At 43.3% G+C, this 16351-nt stretch overlaps 6 protein-coding genes and 1 pseudogene across 7 annotated transcripts; 5 read left to right on the top strand and 2 right to left on the bottom strand.

The window, feature by feature from the left end:
* Positions 1–456: 456 nt before the first annotated feature.
* LOC130688592 (uncharacterized) lies at positions 457–2461 on the bottom strand. Its single transcript, XM_057511584.2, has 10 exons — positions 2380–2461; positions 2245–2316; positions 1995–2188; positions 1882–1939; positions 1579–1821; positions 1420–1515; positions 1113–1361; positions 914–1058; positions 739–839; positions 457–672 (listed from the first exon to the last, which is right to left on the bottom strand). Coding segments are annotated over exons 1-10 (1365 nt in total). The 5' UTR covers positions 2382–2461; the 3' UTR covers positions 457–467.
* Positions 2462–4692: 2231 nt separating this feature from the next.
* On the top strand, positions 4693–6205 carry LOC130688474 (uncharacterized). The gene is made up of 5 exons (XM_057511459.1): positions 4693–5250; positions 5309–5815; positions 5882–5947; positions 6006–6095; positions 6152–6205. The coding sequence occupies exons 1-5, from the start codon at positions 4693–4695 to the stop codon at positions 6203–6205; spliced, it is 1275 nt and encodes a 424-aa protein (XP_057367442.1).
* LOC130688598 (uncharacterized) lies at positions 5963–7520 on the bottom strand. The gene is made up of 3 exons (XM_057511591.2): positions 6743–7520; positions 6537–6682; positions 5963–6470 (listed from the first exon to the last, which is right to left on the bottom strand). The coding sequence occupies exons 1-3, from the start codon at positions 7488–7490 to the stop codon at positions 6285–6287; spliced, it is 1080 nt and encodes a 359-aa protein (XP_057367574.1). The 5' UTR covers positions 7491–7520; the 3' UTR covers positions 5963–6284.
* Positions 7521–8737: 1217 nt separating this feature from the next.
* LOC130688475 (alpha-(1,3)-fucosyltransferase C-like) lies at positions 8738–10038 on the top strand (annotated as a pseudogene).
* A 753-nt stretch (positions 10039–10791) lies between these two features.
* LOC130688477 (alpha-(1,3)-fucosyltransferase C-like) lies at positions 10792–11373 on the top strand. The gene is given in 2 exon segments (XM_057511460.2): positions 10792–10955; positions 10958–11373. Coding segments are annotated over 2 exon segments (567 nt in total). The 5' UTR covers positions 10792–10804.
* Positions 11374–12111: 738 nt separating this feature from the next.
* Positions 12112–13305, top strand: LOC130688478 (sialate:O-sulfotransferase 1-like). The gene is made up of 5 exons (XM_057511461.2): positions 12112–12251; positions 12318–12412; positions 12480–12529; positions 12599–13076; positions 13135–13305. The coding sequence occupies exons 1-5, from the start codon at positions 12117–12119 to the stop codon at positions 13280–13282; spliced, it is 906 nt and encodes a 301-aa protein (XP_057367444.2). The 5' UTR covers positions 12112–12116; the 3' UTR covers positions 13283–13305.
* Positions 13306–14058: 753 nt separating this feature from the next.
* LOC130688600 (uncharacterized) lies at positions 14059–16335 on the top strand. 2 transcript variants are annotated; one of them, XR_009421763.1, is made up of 4 exons: positions 14059–14780; positions 14836–14981; positions 15056–15404; positions 15466–16335. XR_009421763.1 is itself a non-coding variant. In XM_059496895.1 (3 exons), exons 1-3 carry the CDS (start codon positions 14309–14311, stop codon positions 15236–15238), a joined length of 801 nt encoding a protein of 266 aa, XP_059352878.1. In that variant the 5' UTR covers positions 14059–14308; the 3' UTR covers positions 15239–16335. The 2 variants fall into 2 exon arrangements, 1 of the variants encoding a protein (XP_059352878.1); XM_059496895.1 differs by having other exon boundaries at positions 15056–16335.
* Positions 16336–16351: the final 16 nt, after the last annotated feature.

Genomic DNA, 16351 nt, shown 5'->3' with positions numbered 1-16351 from the left:
GTTACAACTACATCCGCATCGTCCTCACACTCGCCATCGCATGACGTTTTTGTTTTGAACCGTTTCTATTTTTCACTATAAACATCTCTCGTATTGATAAGAGGGCATTGCTTCGGGACTAGTTGGTTTCTCCATCAGCATTTTCATGGTCATCGAGTGCGTATTTTTTTCAACGACGATTGCGATAGAGTAAAAGAAACGGAAGAATGGCGCCAGGATTCCATTGCTGCACTGAGAGGTTAGGTAAACAGGAAATGCGAGAAGATTTAACCTTCCAGTATATCTCAAAATGATAAGCCACGATTTAATTTATAACGGCCTTGGCGTAACGTCACCAACGCTCTTCAAAAATAATCGACAATTGTTTAAGAATAATTCATGCATTTTTGTTTCAGTAAAAAACGGAAACTAATTGTAAATGGTTTAAAACAACCGGAAACAATGTTGTTCCCATTGTTTTAAATCATTTAAGCGACCGTTTTAAACGTTGAAACAAACGCTGTAATCAAGAGAAGTACGTAATGGCCAATGGGTGCGTGACCGGCAGCGGAAGGGAGCGGCGGCTCTGGCCGGCAGTTGACGTTGTCCGCCCAGACATCAGAGCAAGTAACGTCGTCGTTGCCCGGGTAAATCATCGTCATATCAATGGCTTTATAATCACCATAATTTTGGCTAAAATTTTAAAAGAAAAGCCATGTAAGATAAACATTTCAGTGGGATATGGTCAGGAAAACTTACAAATCTGGACGGAGTTCGTTCGACTTGGACGGGTATAAACTGTTAATTTGACGTTGATTGCCTTGCGGACCGTGAGCCGAATGGGCGTTGCATTTATAAACCTTTATTTTTAAAAATTGTACCCATAAAATAACTCTTTATTTACAAACTGATAAGTTTAGCGGAATAAAATTACCCGTGGAGGAAGATAAGCGAGAGGGATGAAAGCTTCCCCTTTCCAACGTTCGGAATTGAAATCGTTCGTTACATACGTCATTTCTCGTCCTAAATCGCCCAACTTTGTACGGTTCGTCCAAAAGACCACAGCATAATGGCCCGTCCTAAATGAAATTAACATCAACGTTTTATTGTTTACAAAAATTATAGAAAGTTACGGTCCAAATTGAAGTTCAAGAGCCGTTGCATCACCTTCGCCCAGCAAAAGGAGATGGACAACTTCGAAAGACGAAAGACCATCAAACGGCCAACCACTCGGACCTGGAGGCAGAGCATCGCCGTAACGAGGAGCTTCAATTCTCACAATCAACCCACGACCAGACTTAGTTTCAAGCTCCAGTTCAACAGCGTCATTCGAATTAAGCAACGTCCCGTTCCAGGTGTGTTTGATTCCCAATCTCCGCATCCTTAATACTCAACACTTATCACAATTTAACCTCAAAAACAAACGTTAAAATAACTCACCCTGTGAATGAATCAACCCAAGTCTCAGAATATTTAACGACTGCATCCTCGACGATAATGCCCACATCGAACGGTTTAAAAGCAGCAAGATTATGACTTGTAGAAACATAAAAACATTAACTAATTCAAATTTGAAATTTAAACGAACGATGTACTCACAAATCTGCCCCGGCCGTCGAGTTGAACGCAACTGGATAAAGCGACTCGTAAACGCGGTTTGCACCAGAGCCGTGAATGGCATAGGCGTTCATCTCTGTCACGTTCGGCGGCAGGAACTCAACGGGAATAAAGGCCACACCTTGCCAATGCGTACTGTTGCGAGTGGCCGTAAACTCGATAAACAAACTGTGTCGTATCGTATTACGCTGCCCGTTCAACAATAACACGATATGCTGTCCCCACCTAAATTTGGATGTTCATTTACAACGTTTCGGGAACGGGGAAACAAATTTAAATACTTACGGGCATAATTCGATTTCAACGTACTGATTCTTGTCGTTAAGGAAAAACACCTCCACCACTGCGATAGTAAATCGTTAACAATTAAATCTTTTCTAGAAAAATAAAACGAATACCTTCGTAATCCCACAATGTGAAAAATGGCTCGCCTACTGTGCCATTAGGATTAGGTGGATCGTTGAAAAACGGGGCATCGACGGAAATTTTAAAGGCCGACATGTCATGACGTTCCAGCCGGATGACAACAGGTCGATCCTGATGATCGATTGTCCTGTTGTCCCACGTCGTGACGATCCGATACTCTTCGGCACTGCAAATAAGTCATTTTCAAACCATTACAGATTAAAACGTGATAATTAAACAGACCATGTCGAGGAGATGATGAAGAGGATCACGATCAGCTGCAATCGCCAACGTTCAACACGTTCAAGGAGTGACCTGGTAAATACAAAATATTTTAGTATCACACAACTAACGTTTTAAATTAACTTTAATATTTACATGGCTAACAGAAAAATGCAAGTCAATACACAAGAAATCTCGAAAACATACTGTACGTGAAAAAAACGCGTTACTTAAACAAGCCCAAGACCTAGGGGAATTTTTCGGCATATCAGTAAAGTGAGATAAACTATATTTTTCGACATCGACGTGTTAAAAATGTGTCAAACACTTACAACGCCGACCGAGGACACGTTGTTTGCTCACGCTTGATTACGTCAACTATCAGACGCACTTCGAGAACTGAGCATGAACTGTGCAACGTCAGTCGAGTTTATATTCCCTTTCCCCTACCTGAGGGCTAAAGCGAGGAGAGGAAGGGTAACCTAATCGGAGAAAACAAAAAAATGGCGGCAGAAATCTCCAGAATTTGGTATCGTGTCCAAACTTGCCTACGGCCGAATTTTTTTTTCCCGCGCAAAAGTGACGTGACATTAATGTGGCAATAACACAGAACTATTTATGATTGTTTGCCCCTTTTTTTAAAATCAAACAACAGCAAAGCTTTTATTTAAACACCTTATCTTCTGAAACAGATATCTTGGCACAAACTACGAAGAAAAGAAACATTCTCGAAGTTAGACTGTATTTCGTATCATGTAAAATACATTCATCTACGTTCTGTTTAAAACAGCTTAAAAACGTGAAACGCTATGAAACTCTAAAATTAACAACTTCATCGCTGGTCCCTCAATTAAACACAATCGATGCACGGAACGGGAATGGGGTAATCCCCGCACGAACCATTACAGATGCAGTTAAACGCAAGGCGGACCGGCCCACCACCAACTGCTGTGCGGCCAACGTTTTCACGAACGAGGTTCGAAATTGCTGCGGTCGGTGCACAGGTTGCACTTTTGCTGGCCAACTGACCACAGCCGGAGCTCGTGCATATCGTCAAACTTCTACCAATGACAATGCTCCGAGCTACCGCCCTAATTGGAGACGTGAAAGCCAACATCCTCAACAAAATTGCGTTCTAAGAAATTCAATTTGCAAGAATGAAAGATATTAGGTCCGAGTTATTTAATAACTGATCAACAGGAAGCGTTAGCCGAACTTACCTATTGTGACAGCAAACGAGGGTACAGAGGCATTTCAAGTCGCCTTTTTATACGTTCGTTGCAAACTCTTATCAGAGCGAGTCGGTAGCGAGCGAATAGCAAATAAACGAAAATGATATTGCATCGGAATTCAACAGACTGTTTGTCCCATAATTTGCCCCAATCAATCAGGTTTTAAGAACAATTAAGTTAAATTCCAGTGCAAATATGCATCTTGTTTACTCTGTGCACACGAAATACATTATTTGCAAATATGTGCCTATTTTAAAAAAATCGTACACAATTTTGCATTTTATGTGGGCCGTTGGCGCAATTGACGTAAAGCTTTGCGATAAAAAGTAAGGCGGTTTGTTCTGAAGCATTGATTAAAAAAGTGCTGACTCATTTTATTTCGGGGAAATGGTAAAACGAAAAGTCACATGCAGAGGGTGGGGAACTAAAAACGAAACTGATTTTTGCATAAATTCCCAAGGCGGGTAGTAGCGAATGGTAAGAAATTTGGGATATTCTTTTTCATCCCCTTCCTTCTACCCATGAATTTACATAATTTTCTCCTTTTGCATTCTCTTTCCCATACCACGAAAAACAAAAAATCAAGGTTTCCAAGAAACCAAACGTGAAAAACAAAATGTAGCGCCTAAATGATAATTTATCATTTAGCACCTGGGGAGCTTTCTGCCTTGCAGGACTTCAAGGATAACCTTCTCAGCATTTGGGACTGGCAATCACTGAAAAGTTCATAAACTCTTGTTAACTAGAATTTGTAGGGAAAACTAAACGTTAAATGTTGAAACAAAATAAAGAGCTGCAGCCGTGATTGACTGAAACGCCTCGTTCACTGCAACAAAAACATAAAAACGTAATACGTCCATATCTGTTGGGCACTTGTCCGTGCCGTCTGTTCCCTCTCCCAAACAGGATATGCAAAACAAATTTTGTGTTTGAACATATGGTTGGAATGTGCTATAGGCGCATGAGTTTCGTGTGGCACAGCAATGGGTTATCTCTTGAAAAAAAAAAAAAAAAAATACAAAAACCACATGTTACCATGGAAACAGCAAACTAACCGACACTGATCGATTTTTCATTAGCTGATGCAATGAAGGAGACGTGCATCAAACGATATGCAAACGTTTTCTTGGATTATTTGTACACACCCTTATTGTTTACATTCGTTGCATTATTTCATTAGCGTTGTACCTTGAGCAATTCATTCGATGAAAGTTTGTGCGGTAGTCGAGGGGCAAAAATGGAGTCGATTAGGTCGGACGAATCCTCTGCGCCGGAACGTATTCCGTACAAGACAAACGGGAATCAATCACGAAACGTTCCAGTCGTCGAAACGAATTCATTTGCATTTCAACCTTTGCTTGTTTGTTTGCGATTTTTTGGTATCGAACTCGTTCCATCGTCTTCGACCATCGAATCGTCCAGCAAAAGCGAACGTTACAAGACCTTCACGCTCGGTTTCATTTTTCTCGTGCTCAATGGATTTTGCAATGTTTACGCGACCCTGATGAGCGGCACGGGAATCATCGAGGAGTTCAACACGATGTTGAATTCATCCTCAACTGATGGAACAAATTCGACAATTAAAATATCGACAGTGTTGTCCTGGAACATCATCATCGATTACGCCAATTTTGGAGCACTCACTGTGATTGCCCACGCCACCCTGTTATCGCTTTCACAGCAATCGAAATGGAAATCGCTCTGGAACAACATCCAGCGGATGCATCAAGAATTCAAAGTCATACGCAAAACTATGCGCCATCTGACAATCATTGGACTTGTCCTGGTTTTCTCTGTAAGACACACAAACTAATAATTTAATGAATTCATGTTTCATTTTGATGTGTGTATAGGAAACTATCGCCATTGTCAGTTTCGCCGTGGATTTCTTCCAATTGAAGCCTGGAACAGAAGGATTTTTACCGACCCTATTTCCGCATGTATTGCATCTATGTGCTATGGTCTTTAACATTTACTCTGGATGTGGCCTACTTCTATTCGCGCTCGTCGGCTGGACGGCATTGCTCGGATTGCGTTGTCTGCAACAACAAGCGGCCACGTCCAGCAGTCGGACATTGACGGCCAATGAAACAGTGACGACCTTGGCTAAATGGAAAAGCCTCCACGTTCTACTATCTGATGTTGTGGATGGAATGAACGAATGTTTCGGTCCGATCCTTCTGATCTGGATCATTCACATCTTCGTGGGTTTCATCGCTACCCCGTACTACATCATCAATAGTTTCTACAGTTCAGTAAGCACCGGTCGCAGTTTGCTGCCCACCAGTGTCTACCTGATGATCCAGCACACCTTTCATTTGTTAATTATCACCGGCATTCCGAATGCTATCACACAACAGGTATATGAATCTGATTTCAAATGGGCCCCCTCCCCCTTATATTCGACATTGGTATCATTTCTCAAGGCCATCGCGTTCGGAAAGCAGCTGCAACAAATAGAGTTTCATGATTTAAATCATTTCCAAGAACAAGTACATCCACTTTATTTTTCTAACTAAAAATGCTAATATTTTTTTTTATGCGGGAAAGGTTAACATGTTGGCAACCGAAGTTTTGATTGCGTTGCCTCGCATTACGGCGATGGAGTATGGCGATTTAGAATTGTCTCTCATTCCGACGGTATTACTTTAATTGCAAATTATATGAACAATAGAATCAAGTCCTCATTCTTCCAGATGATTGGTACTACAATAACATATTTGGTCATACTATGTCAGTTTGATGTCTGAGAGATGCCGGCCTTCACGCAAAATACAATAATGAAATTCACACACATAAGAAATGTATGTTAATTTAAATAGTACGGCATTAGCAAAATTCCCAATCTTTATGATTGGGTGGGCGACAAGCGACCGGACATTTGTCTGGGGTGAGTTGCTGGCCGATCCCACCGACATAATAACTCCCGTTGCGCATCGTGGGGAACGGATAGACTTTGAGCGGAGATTTGGTCAGCATCTGATTGTTCTGGCATTGATAACTGTCGTGTGCCATCTGATTAGAAACGAAAAGAAGCTGCAAGTTTGAAGAAGGGAAATTTCAATAACGAATAAGACGTACCACGTCAAACTGGGCAGTTGGCCACAGAATGTTGTTCAACGAATTTTGGTCTGTATACTTGTCACCACCTTGGCCAGCTACTATTAGGGCTCTGGTCAATCCTTCAATGAGATCCCGACGCTGGTGCAGTTTGGCTCCCCACATTCCTGCAAATGTATACCTATATCAATGGCTATTTGATAAATTACAATAGTAGAATGTTATACCGGCCAGGATCAGATGATTGTGCTTTCTGTGATCCCTCATCAAATGGAAGGTGTAGTTGGATGAAAGCCATTGGTTGACGGCATCCACTTCCCTCTGCCAAATGACACTGTCGGTGTCTCGCGAAATGAAAACGTCCACATTCGGATCGAGCATAACTAAAAAGCGCAACATCCTGGGGTTCAGTCCTCGAAGAAGAGCCGGATCGATGGGTGTCAGTGCCGGAATTCTTGCAATCAACTCTGGTACGCTGCACAAATCAACGTGATCAAATTGACAAGTTAAGTTGGATAACTGGTTGAGTATCGATAGTTCCGATTCGGATTCATTACGGAAATTGTGGTATATCCGCACGATCCAGCCTGGATACATTTCCTTTGACGTTGTCGAAATGTTTGTCAGCAGCGAGTCGTAACGGCTCGAAACGGAACCATTCACTGCACCGAACAACGTCAACGTGATCACTTTCTGGTGCGTTCCACGTGCGGACGAATCGGCACCGCACCACTGGAACGCATCGTTCGACACACTCCTCGCTCTGATCGTTTGGTTACACGATGAAAACCGTACGCTGATTTGTTTTAGCTTCGTCGCAGTCTCAGAAGTTTGTGAGTGAATTAAACCAAAGGTTTCGCTGGAATTAACCTGACGCGATGATCCAATGAGTTGCCAACAAACGAAACACGCGACGGCAAAAACCAAAAGTCCAAACAGTGCATTCCTCGGATTGCACCTTGCTGACTGGAACATTTTTTCGAGGATATTGGGCGGCAAGTAATTGTTTCACGGCAACAGGGCAACGAGAAGAGGCGTCCCATCAGCTATCTGTGCAGCACGTAGCGATAATGAATGTGACAGTGATAAGGTAAAACGGCCGTGATTGCCTCATGGGAACGCACGTGGCTTACCTGTATTTGAAACGCAGAGATAATAGTTGAAAATGAATACATTCTGGCTCAGAAAAATGTAAGAATGAAGGCGACGTAACTTTCATTTCGGCATGGCAATCGATGAATCATTGAAAGGGGTCTGTTTATTCTGGCAGACCAACTTGGCCTACCGCCATGACTTGAAACACTCCGCACGGCCAGCTGGACATTTTTGCCCGCTAACGAAGAGCAGCCAGCAGATTGAAAAAGGATGACGATGTTGTTGCACCCAATCTCGCATCTTGTGGATGACGTGTCCCAGTATCCAACACATTCTTATTTCCTAATGTTACAATCGCCTTGGAGGTAAAACATGGAAGTCTGAATCATTAAATGCCGATTGAGCCACTGGCTTCGACAAGCGTGTAATTAACAGACCTTCAGACAGCGATGCATCATTTTTCGACACGTAGCTCCTGGTCTGGTAGTTAACTGTTCCATGTGCGATTCCTAGATCAAAAGGGCCTACTCTTGTTTTCCTATTATTTTATCATTACGCCAAAGGCCTATGTAACCCCGAGTGGTACCACGGGTTAAGCAGTACATCTTTCGACTTATTTGACATCGACGTCATTTGGAAAAATCTAGCAGTTGCTGGTTGTGAATCGACTGAGTCAAGACACAGTTCCATCATGAGGGTTCACCGTCGATTTCTCAGTTTCGTTAGTGCGTCCATCTTTGCTTTGCTATTGATGGTCATCACGTCTTTTCTGTACTCTTCTTACGTCTTAGAGCTGAGATGGTCGTCCAGATTGTTGGCTGCCACCGACGTGCGACGAGGTCCATTTCTATTTGCAGCACCTCGGGTTGCCACGAAAGCACATTTCTTCAACTGTACTACCTTCTTAATGGCTCCTCCTACCGAAAAATTACTTCCCATGGAAGAGCTCTCGTGGAGCTAGGGTGTTTAGTATCAACTGACGGCGATGAAACATCCTCTTGGCTTGACGTTAGTCGAAGGGTTCATTTCAAGGATGAACCGAAGATCCTACTGTTCCAAAACGTTGTTGTGTTCGAGTGTTGGCATTCTCGGAGCGATTGTCGCCGTTTATTATTTATTACCCGGCTATGGTGGTCATCAGTTCTTATCACGTCAGGTAAAAACGTGCCATCGAGACTTGTATCATTAATTCAAGCCCCGCTGTTCATCTTCATTACCGCCCTCTATGTACGTGTTGCTTGTGAAGGCTGACTCATATCCTCGTTCGGGATAAAAGAAAATTATTGCTGTTCACTGTACAGGTTCCAGCGGCCATCGAACTGCCAACATACATCCCATGCCATAGCAAGATAATCATTCTCTATTGGACCAAGTACTTCGGCATGACGGACTTTGGCTTCGGCTCGGGACGGACGCCGTTCCTGGAATGTAATGACAATCAAACCGCTGACAGAGGGCCGTGTTTAACGACGTCAGATCGAAGTTTCTTCAACGATAGCGACGCCATCGTTTTTCACGCTCGTGACATTCACGTCAACGATTTGCCTCCGGCCGGATGGAGGCGACCGCATCAACATTACGTTTTTCTCCTCTACGAGTCGCCATTGCACACGGATGTGAACATGTTACGACAGCCTTTATTCGCCAATTATTTCAATAGGACGATGACGTATCGTCGTGATTCGGACATTGTCGATTTACATCCGTACGGCCGGATGTAGTGCATCGACCCTGCCTCACCATCTTGCACAGAATTCCCACGAACAGCGATCAACTCAAACATCGTTCTAGATAATGTCGGTTCCACTTCAGTTCCCCTCCAAATAGACTTGACGTTCAAAAACCGCACGATCGCCTGGTTCGTTTCAAATTGCCATACAAACAGCCAACGCGAACTGCTGGGCGGCAAACTGTCGCAGTTCATTCCTGTGGACATTTACGGTACCTGTAAGAACGGAAACAATACGTGCTCCAATGGTCCTGCATGCGACGAGATGCTGAGTCGTCAGTATCGTTTCTATCTCAGTTTCGAAAACTCTTTGTGTTTAGATTACGTCACTGAGAAACTGTACCGACCCTTGCGATACAATGCAGTTCCAGTGGTGTATGGAGGAGCTGATTATTCCATGTACCTTCCGGCTGGATCGTACGTCAACGCCATGGATTTCGACAGTCCGAGCAGCTAGCCGATCATTTGAAAACGCTGATGGTAGACGATGAGCTGTACCTGACGTACTTCCGCTGGAAGGCGAAATACGTCGTTAAGCGGTTGCCTAAAAATGGAATGTGCCAACTGTGTCAATTGCTTGGTGATCTCGATACGAAGGACAAGAGTTATGCTGATATTGGCCAGTGGTGGGCAGGTGACGTCAACGGAACGAATCAAATGTGCCAGCCGTCCAACAACTTTCGTTTGAAATTCTCATAATGTGCTCATGAACTTGAAAATGATGCCCCTCAATACACGTTTTTATAAGGGAATTTGAGAAAAAATGGCTCTTTTTGAAGATTTTCGTTTGAACGTTGGACACGTTTTCAAATGAAAATAGAGTGCCGTAGTGACGTGCATTCCGCATCCACGTTCCGTTTTCACAAACGAACGATTGCCCATTCTTTGAACAAATGTCTCATACGTTTCACGTTAACAGTTTCTCTAGATGGAACGTCGTCATTGCTCGTTTGCAATGTTGAACTTCGGACGTACATCCGCTCGTTTCTGGGAGCGTCTCTCGTCCTTTGTTATATGTTATCTATATACTCCCTTCATCAGTTATTGGCTCATCAACAGGTATAGAGTAGAAATCAAAGTAAACACATCATTTTGAATTGCTTCCGTATTTATTCATCTTGAAAAAGACGGGTCAATCTGCAGGGCGGGATATCGTGTTGAACGTAACAGACACATCTGCCATCGACCGTGAAGTATCGCAACATCATCATTTATTACACAGATTTCGGTTAATCGTTTAGCAAAACAAAGCAACGACGTAAGACGTTGTTCATGGATCGTTGAACGATAGGCCATCCTTTTTTTGAATTTGAATATAATCGGCCATTTACGTCTTTTTCAAATCGCCATTGCACACGGATGTGAACATGCGACAACCTTTATTGAATGGCAAACTTTGTCGAAAGCTGGAGAAGATGAGGAATTTCATTTAGAAAATCATAATTCAACGTCAGTTCCTGTCAAAATGGACTTGACGTTCAAAAACCGCACGATCGCCTGGTTCGTTTCACATTGCAACTCGCACAGTCGGCGTGAAGCGCTGGCCCGCAATCTATCGCAATTCATTCCGGTGGATATGTACGGCGCTTGCGCCAACGGCCAGCATCGATGCGCGAACGAATCAGTCGTCACTATCGTTTTTATCTGAGTTTTGAAAATTCTTTATGTTTAGATTACGTCACTGAGAAACTGTACCGACCTCTGCAATACGATGCAGTTCCCGTGGTGTATGGGGGAGCTGATTATTCCATGTTCCTTCTGGCTGGATCGTACGTCAACGCCATGGATTTCGACAGTCCCGAGCAGCTGGCCGATCATTTGAAGAAACTGATGGTAGACGACGAGCTGTACCTGACTTACTTTCGCTGGAAGGGGCAATACGTCGTCAAAAACAAACCCAAAGATGGAATGTGTCAGTTATGTCATTTGCTTGGCCATCCTGAAGGCAAGAGTTATGCCGATATGGCCGAATGGTGGGCAGGTAATGTCACGAATCAAATATGCCAACCCCCACCAACGAACCTCGTTCGATAATCTCACAACAATTTCAAACCAAATGCCTGTCTATTGGAAACGCTTTCAAAACAAATCCAAAACGAACACAGTGGCCCGATCAAACGTCACATTGCGTTTTTTATTCAGTGCCTTCGTGTGTAATATACCAATTATCCACCGTAACCTTTCCTTTGCTTTCTAGACAACAAGAACTGTACACCCAAAAAAAGAAAAACTATTCATTTATGTATAACTATAGGCGACAGACAGACCTTTAGTTGGATGCCTTCTCATCAACTGTCATTTACCAAGGTAAACAAATTTTATTTTTGTATCAGCACAGCAGGTACGATAGCCGCAGGAAGTTCTATTATTACACACTACTTAAAACTCAGCCGTGATCTCCAGACAAGACCCTTTTCTTCCCTGTTACCTCACAGGTGTCAAGGCTGCTGGTAGCTCCAGCATGTTTTACTTGTTCAAAATAGAATATTACGTGTAAGTAGCTATAGATGTAGAGTTCGTGTTGTACGCGAGCTGCGTCCTCATTGGCCAATAGATGGCCGCGGAAGCCTTCCTGCCCAGGGTGAATACATTTTTGGGTAGAGTATATATATTGCAAATAAAAACGGTGTGATGATCTAGGAACTAACGTTTAGTAGTTTGACTTTGATGGTTGTGCCACAATGCAGCTCCGATGTCAACACGTTTATTTCGCTACGGTCTCCATGTTGGCTTTCCTATTGACAGGCATATCGTTCCAGTACTATTCCGATCCTGCTATGCCAATTGATTGGATGGCCAATCTACGGAATGCCACCGATGTCAGGCGAAATCATAGCGTACGATCTGCCCCCGATAGCAAAGCGAACTATCCTTGGATAGACGATGCCACATGCCGCCATTTTAGCGTCCAGGTATATTCTTTACATCAATTCTAATCGTTCAAATGGAACTTTAAAAGTCGTCGATTGCTGGAACAGTTTGCAAAGAACAAATCGTTTCCTAAATGGGCCTTGACGTCTTTCCCCGGAAGTGGAGTGACCTGGACGCGACAGTTGATCGAGGGCGTAACTGGGTCAGTTTTTATACAAACAAAACACCTGAATTTTTATCTCATTTAAATGATTGGCGAATGTACGTAGGATCTACACTGGAACAGTTTACGGGACCATTGAACCTCCAATCATCGATGGTATGTTTCATTTCATTTCAATTCAACGTGAACATTACGTAACGTGACCATTCTAAAAAAAACGCGAAGGGGATCACCATGGCAACGAAGCTGAACGCGAGTGCGGTTGCACGATTCTTATCAAAGATCACGGCTACCCGGAGTCGCACGCTTATATGGGGACCAACAGACCGTACGAGAACAGAGGGATCCTGATCCTTCGCAATCCGTTTGACGCTTTATTTACATACGGCCATTACTTGTGGAGTGGCAACGATCAAACGGGCACGGCCTCACCCAATGTCTTCAACGGCACAAATTGGGACGATCACGTCAGTTACGTAGCAGACGAATGGGCGGAGCATGCGGATCGATGGATTCAATACATTCAAGAAGGGACGGTCATTTTCTACGAACGGCTTCTGCAAGACACTGAAAACGAATTGAGACGTTTATTAAAAGCCATTCATTTCGTTGATGCCAATCATCCACCTGTCGATCCGGAGCGGATGCGTTGCACGCTGCAACACAAGGACCGTGTGGATCGTAAACGTTCCAACAAACCCAAGTACGAAACGTCGATTTTCTCATGCATTGATCGTCAATGAAATTTACGTTTGTTTCAGGGTTTCACTTCGATCGATGGATCATTCCAAATTCATGTCTTCCATTGAACGGGTGCAAGCAAGCCTCAGTAAGAAAGGATGGCCGTTGCTTCCGCTTCACCTGTACGATTTACATACACCTGTGGATGCATTGCGTGTGTCCGAATAAACTCCCTTTGATTTGTGACTTAATTTCTGTTTATTATTAATTTTTTTTTTTTTGGGGGGGGGGGGGTCTTTATTTTATGCGCATCGTTGAACATTCTTAAGCGAGTCTTACAAATACTGAGGACGATAGTCATGTGCTTCAGGGGTAACTGCATGGGATGCCACGACAACGGATGGGAAAGGAATTTGCATCTTTTTCTTACCATTACCTTTCCATGTTGTAAAAAAAGAAAAAAGAAAACGAACGTTTCGTTTCCAACTTTGCTTTAGCCGCAGGTGTTTGCTTTCTACCAACGCGTAGCCGCCATACCGATGTTATCTTTGTTCCAAAGTTGGTGACAGATGGCAGTGTGAGGCAAGTCGTCGACTAGGAAGCACGTCCTGTGCACCTGCCCAGTTTTTTTTTTTTTTACTTCTCTAGTGATATTTTTTGTTTTGTTCCTCGTGTTAGTCAACTAAACTCATCAACCGCCATTGATAAGTACGAAAACTGTGCGTTCACGAAGGCAAGTCCCAATTCCATACATTATGTCATTGAGACGTTTTGGTAAATGGCCAGGGGTAGTAGGTACGCCCTTGGGCAACGAATGGATTGAAATGCAAATGTTTTTTCGCTAACGAAACATATCATTTTCACGAAACTTTGTGTCTTTTATTAGGAACGGTGGCTGTTCAACTCATGAGGAGCATTGAATATTACCTTGCTAATTGAGACTATTCGAACCCCCCCCCCCCAAAATGATTTGGAATGCTTTCAAGCATGCCAAATCTCGACAGCAAATCATTGTAACCATTTTTACGATCCTCATGATTATGTTCGTCGTAATGTGGCACCGACGGAGCACTTTTCATTGCCAACCACTTGATGCCAACCACTTGATGCCAACCACTTGATGCCAACGACACCGACAACCAAACGTCGCAAATTTGCAATTGTAGCAGCAAGAGAACAACGAGGTTTGCGAATCAACAGTCATTCAATGCGGATGCGTTCCAGTGGTGCGATCCGCATTCTTCGCAACGTGGAATGCATCAGAAAGTCATTGCCTACACGATTTTCGGCAAGGTCACCGAACGCTACAATTCGTTGCTAACGAACATCTCGTCCACGGCGCAGAAACTCTATCCAGGATGGATCGTCCGCATCTATCACAATTTCCGCAATCAATCGGAAGAGGCTCACCAACATTTGTGTGAGGTGTATTGCCAGTTCAACAACGTTGATCTTTGCAGCGTTCCAGAGTTAATTCAGCGCATTCGAGACGCGTCCAAAACCAACCAGATGGAGCCTATCGAGGCCGACCTTCTCGATGGACTTAATCTCAGAATGTTGCGTTATTTAGTGACGTTCGATCCGAATGTGGACATTTTCATATCGCGAGATGTGGACAGCATGATTTGGCAGAGGGAAGTGGACGCTGTTGAGCAATGGCTTCGATCAAACTACACATTCCATTTGATGAGGGATCACCAGAGTCACACCGTTACCATGTTGGCAGGTACTTCACCTCTCTTTATAATGATTACATAATTATCAAATGTGTGTTTTTGCAGGAATGTGGGGCGCTAAAATGTTTCAGCGGAGGGATCTAATCGAAGGACTGATGAGAGCCATCATCCGTACCGGTCAGGATCAAATTAAGAACACGGACCAAGTCTTGTTGAACGCCACAGTTTGGCCTACAGCCCAGTACGATGTGGTATGTATTCACACATAATAACACTATATCTGCTGATTAATATCGATTCGAATTGCGTCCCTGTTTTCTATCAGATGGCACACGACAGTTATCACTGCCAGAATTCGAATTTTATGGCTAAAACGTTGCCATTGAGAGTCTTCCCGTTTCCAAGCCAACGTGAAAGCGGATATTTTGTTGGCGGCGTCGGCCAGGAAAAGATACCAGGCAAATGCCCCGAAGCGTGTCGACTACCAGAACACAAAGATTGGGAATAGCCTACTGTTAACATTATTCTTTTTTTTTTTTTTTTTTTTTTTTTTTTTTAAATATTTACTTTGAATGTGGAAGACTACTTTGAAAATGGAGACCGAACTACGAAGTTGATGGCCATTATGTGAACGTTGTTGGGATTGCAAGCTCACGGATGTCACGTACACAGATGTGAGTTAATAACCATGTTGAAAATTGCACAGACGATTCGTACTTTTCTAGTGTCTACTAGGTTAGCAACAGAGCCGAGAAATGTCCATGTATTTTGGAAATGTGCACCGAAAACAACCTTGACAACGATGCGGTCGTCTACCTGGTGACATTCGGGAAAATCTGTTTGCGACCGTTTGATTAACTCTAGCAAAAAAACTAGCTTTAAAAAACGTGTTTTTTAACCGGCCGACCACTTAAAGAAACTGATGGTAGACGACGAGCTGTACCTGACTTACTTTCGCTGGAAGGCGAAATACGTCGTCAAAAATTTCCCCAAAAATGGAGTGTGCTACCTGTGCCAATGGTTTGGTGATCCCGAAACGAAAGAAAAGAGTTCTGCCGATATTGCTGACTGGTGGGCAGGTAACGAGGCTATCAATCCAATTTGCCGGCCGCCACCTGCAACTCCCTCGTTTAGTTGGAAAGCGATTTTATTCTGTACCTCACTGCTTACATCTTGGCTTTATAGCGCAACGTTTCATCGTTTAAACGACCTTAGGCGTTTTAATTAAGTAGCCTTTCTCTTCAAAGCATAGTCGTCGCATTTTATGTCGAGTTGCTAACGCCTTGCATCTGCCGACGAGACTCACCGTAGGATGCGGCGTCTCCGTAATGACATCACACAACCATTATTATGCAATCGGTCGCAGGCATAAGAGAATAAGTCAGGTAAAATTGCAACGCCGTCAGCCTAGGTTTTCTATGTACGTCCTCCAAACATAACCCGTCACGTTTTGAATGAAAAATCTCATTACATAAGCCAAGCGTGGCCTTAAGCGTAACCCAGTCCTTCTTTATTCATTTATATTTTTTTTTGTAGGCATGTTAGTCAATTTCATCAGCTAACATTCACCTTTTTTTATCTTTTCTTCATGCTCAATAAAGGACAATATACAAAGAACGTC

This window comes from Daphnia carinata, chromosome 9 (assembly GCF_022539665.2).
Source record: "Daphnia carinata strain CSIRO-1 chromosome 9, CSIRO_AGI_Dcar_HiC_V3, whole genome shotgun sequence".
Classification (NCBI taxonomy): domain Eukaryota; kingdom Metazoa; phylum Arthropoda; class Branchiopoda; order Diplostraca; family Daphniidae; genus Daphnia; species Daphnia carinata.
Note: the sequence above shows the minus strand (reverse complement) of the source record. Positions and strands in the feature narration are given on the sequence as shown.

Coding starts and splice junctions, on each gene's coding strand:
- LOC130688592 (XM_057511584.2), bottom strand. Junction 1,822..1,881: donor GTTGAAATCGAATTATGCCC/GTAAGTATTTAA, acceptor ATCCAAATTTAG/GTGGGGACAGCATATCGTGT. Junction 840..913: donor TCGCTTATCTTCCTCCACGG/GTAATTTTATTC, acceptor TTAAAAATAAAG/GTTTATAAATGCAACGCCCA.
- LOC130688474 (XM_057511459.1), top strand. CDS start 4,693: ATGGAGTCGATTAGGTCGGACGAATCCTCTGCGCCGGAACGTATTCCG. Junction 5,816..5,881: donor CGAATGCTATCACACAACAG/GTATATGAATCT, acceptor TCATTTCTCAAG/GCCATCGCGTTCGGAAAGCA. Junction 5,948..6,005: donor TAAATCATTTCCAAGAACAA/GTACATCCACTT, acceptor TATGCGGGAAAG/GTTAACATGTTGGCAACCGA.
- LOC130688598 (XM_057511591.2), bottom strand. CDS start 7,490: ATGTTCCAGTCAGCAAGGTGCAATCCGAGGAATGCACTGTTTGGACTT. Junction 6,683..6,742: donor CAATCATCTGATCCTGGCCG/GTATAACATTCT, acceptor ATACATTTGCAG/GAATGTGGGGAGCCAAACTG. Junction 6,471..6,536: donor CAACTGCCCAGTTTGACGTG/GTACGTCTTATT, acceptor GTTTCTAATCAG/ATGGCACACGACAGTTATCA.
- LOC130688478 (XM_057511461.2), top strand. CDS start 12,117: ATGCCAATTGATTGGATGGCCAATCTACGGAATGCCACCGATGTCAGG. Junction 12,252..12,317: donor GCCGCCATTTTAGCGTCCAG/GTATATTCTTTA, acceptor TTGCTGGAACAG/TTTGCAAAGAACAAATCGTT. Junction 12,413..12,479: donor TTGATCGAGGGCGTAACTGG/GTCAGTTTTTAT, acceptor GAATGTACGTAG/GATCTACACTGGAACAGTTT.
- LOC130688600 (XM_059496895.1), top strand. CDS start 14,309: ATGCATCAGAAAGTCATTGCCTACACGATTTTCGGCAAGGTCACCGAA. Junction 14,781..14,835: donor CACCGTTACCATGTTGGCAG/GTACTTCACCTC, acceptor GTGTTTTTGCAG/GAATGTGGGGCGCTAAAATG. Junction 14,982..15,055: donor CTACAGCCCAGTACGATGTG/GTATGTATTCAC, acceptor GTTTTCTATCAG/ATGGCACACGACAGTTATCA.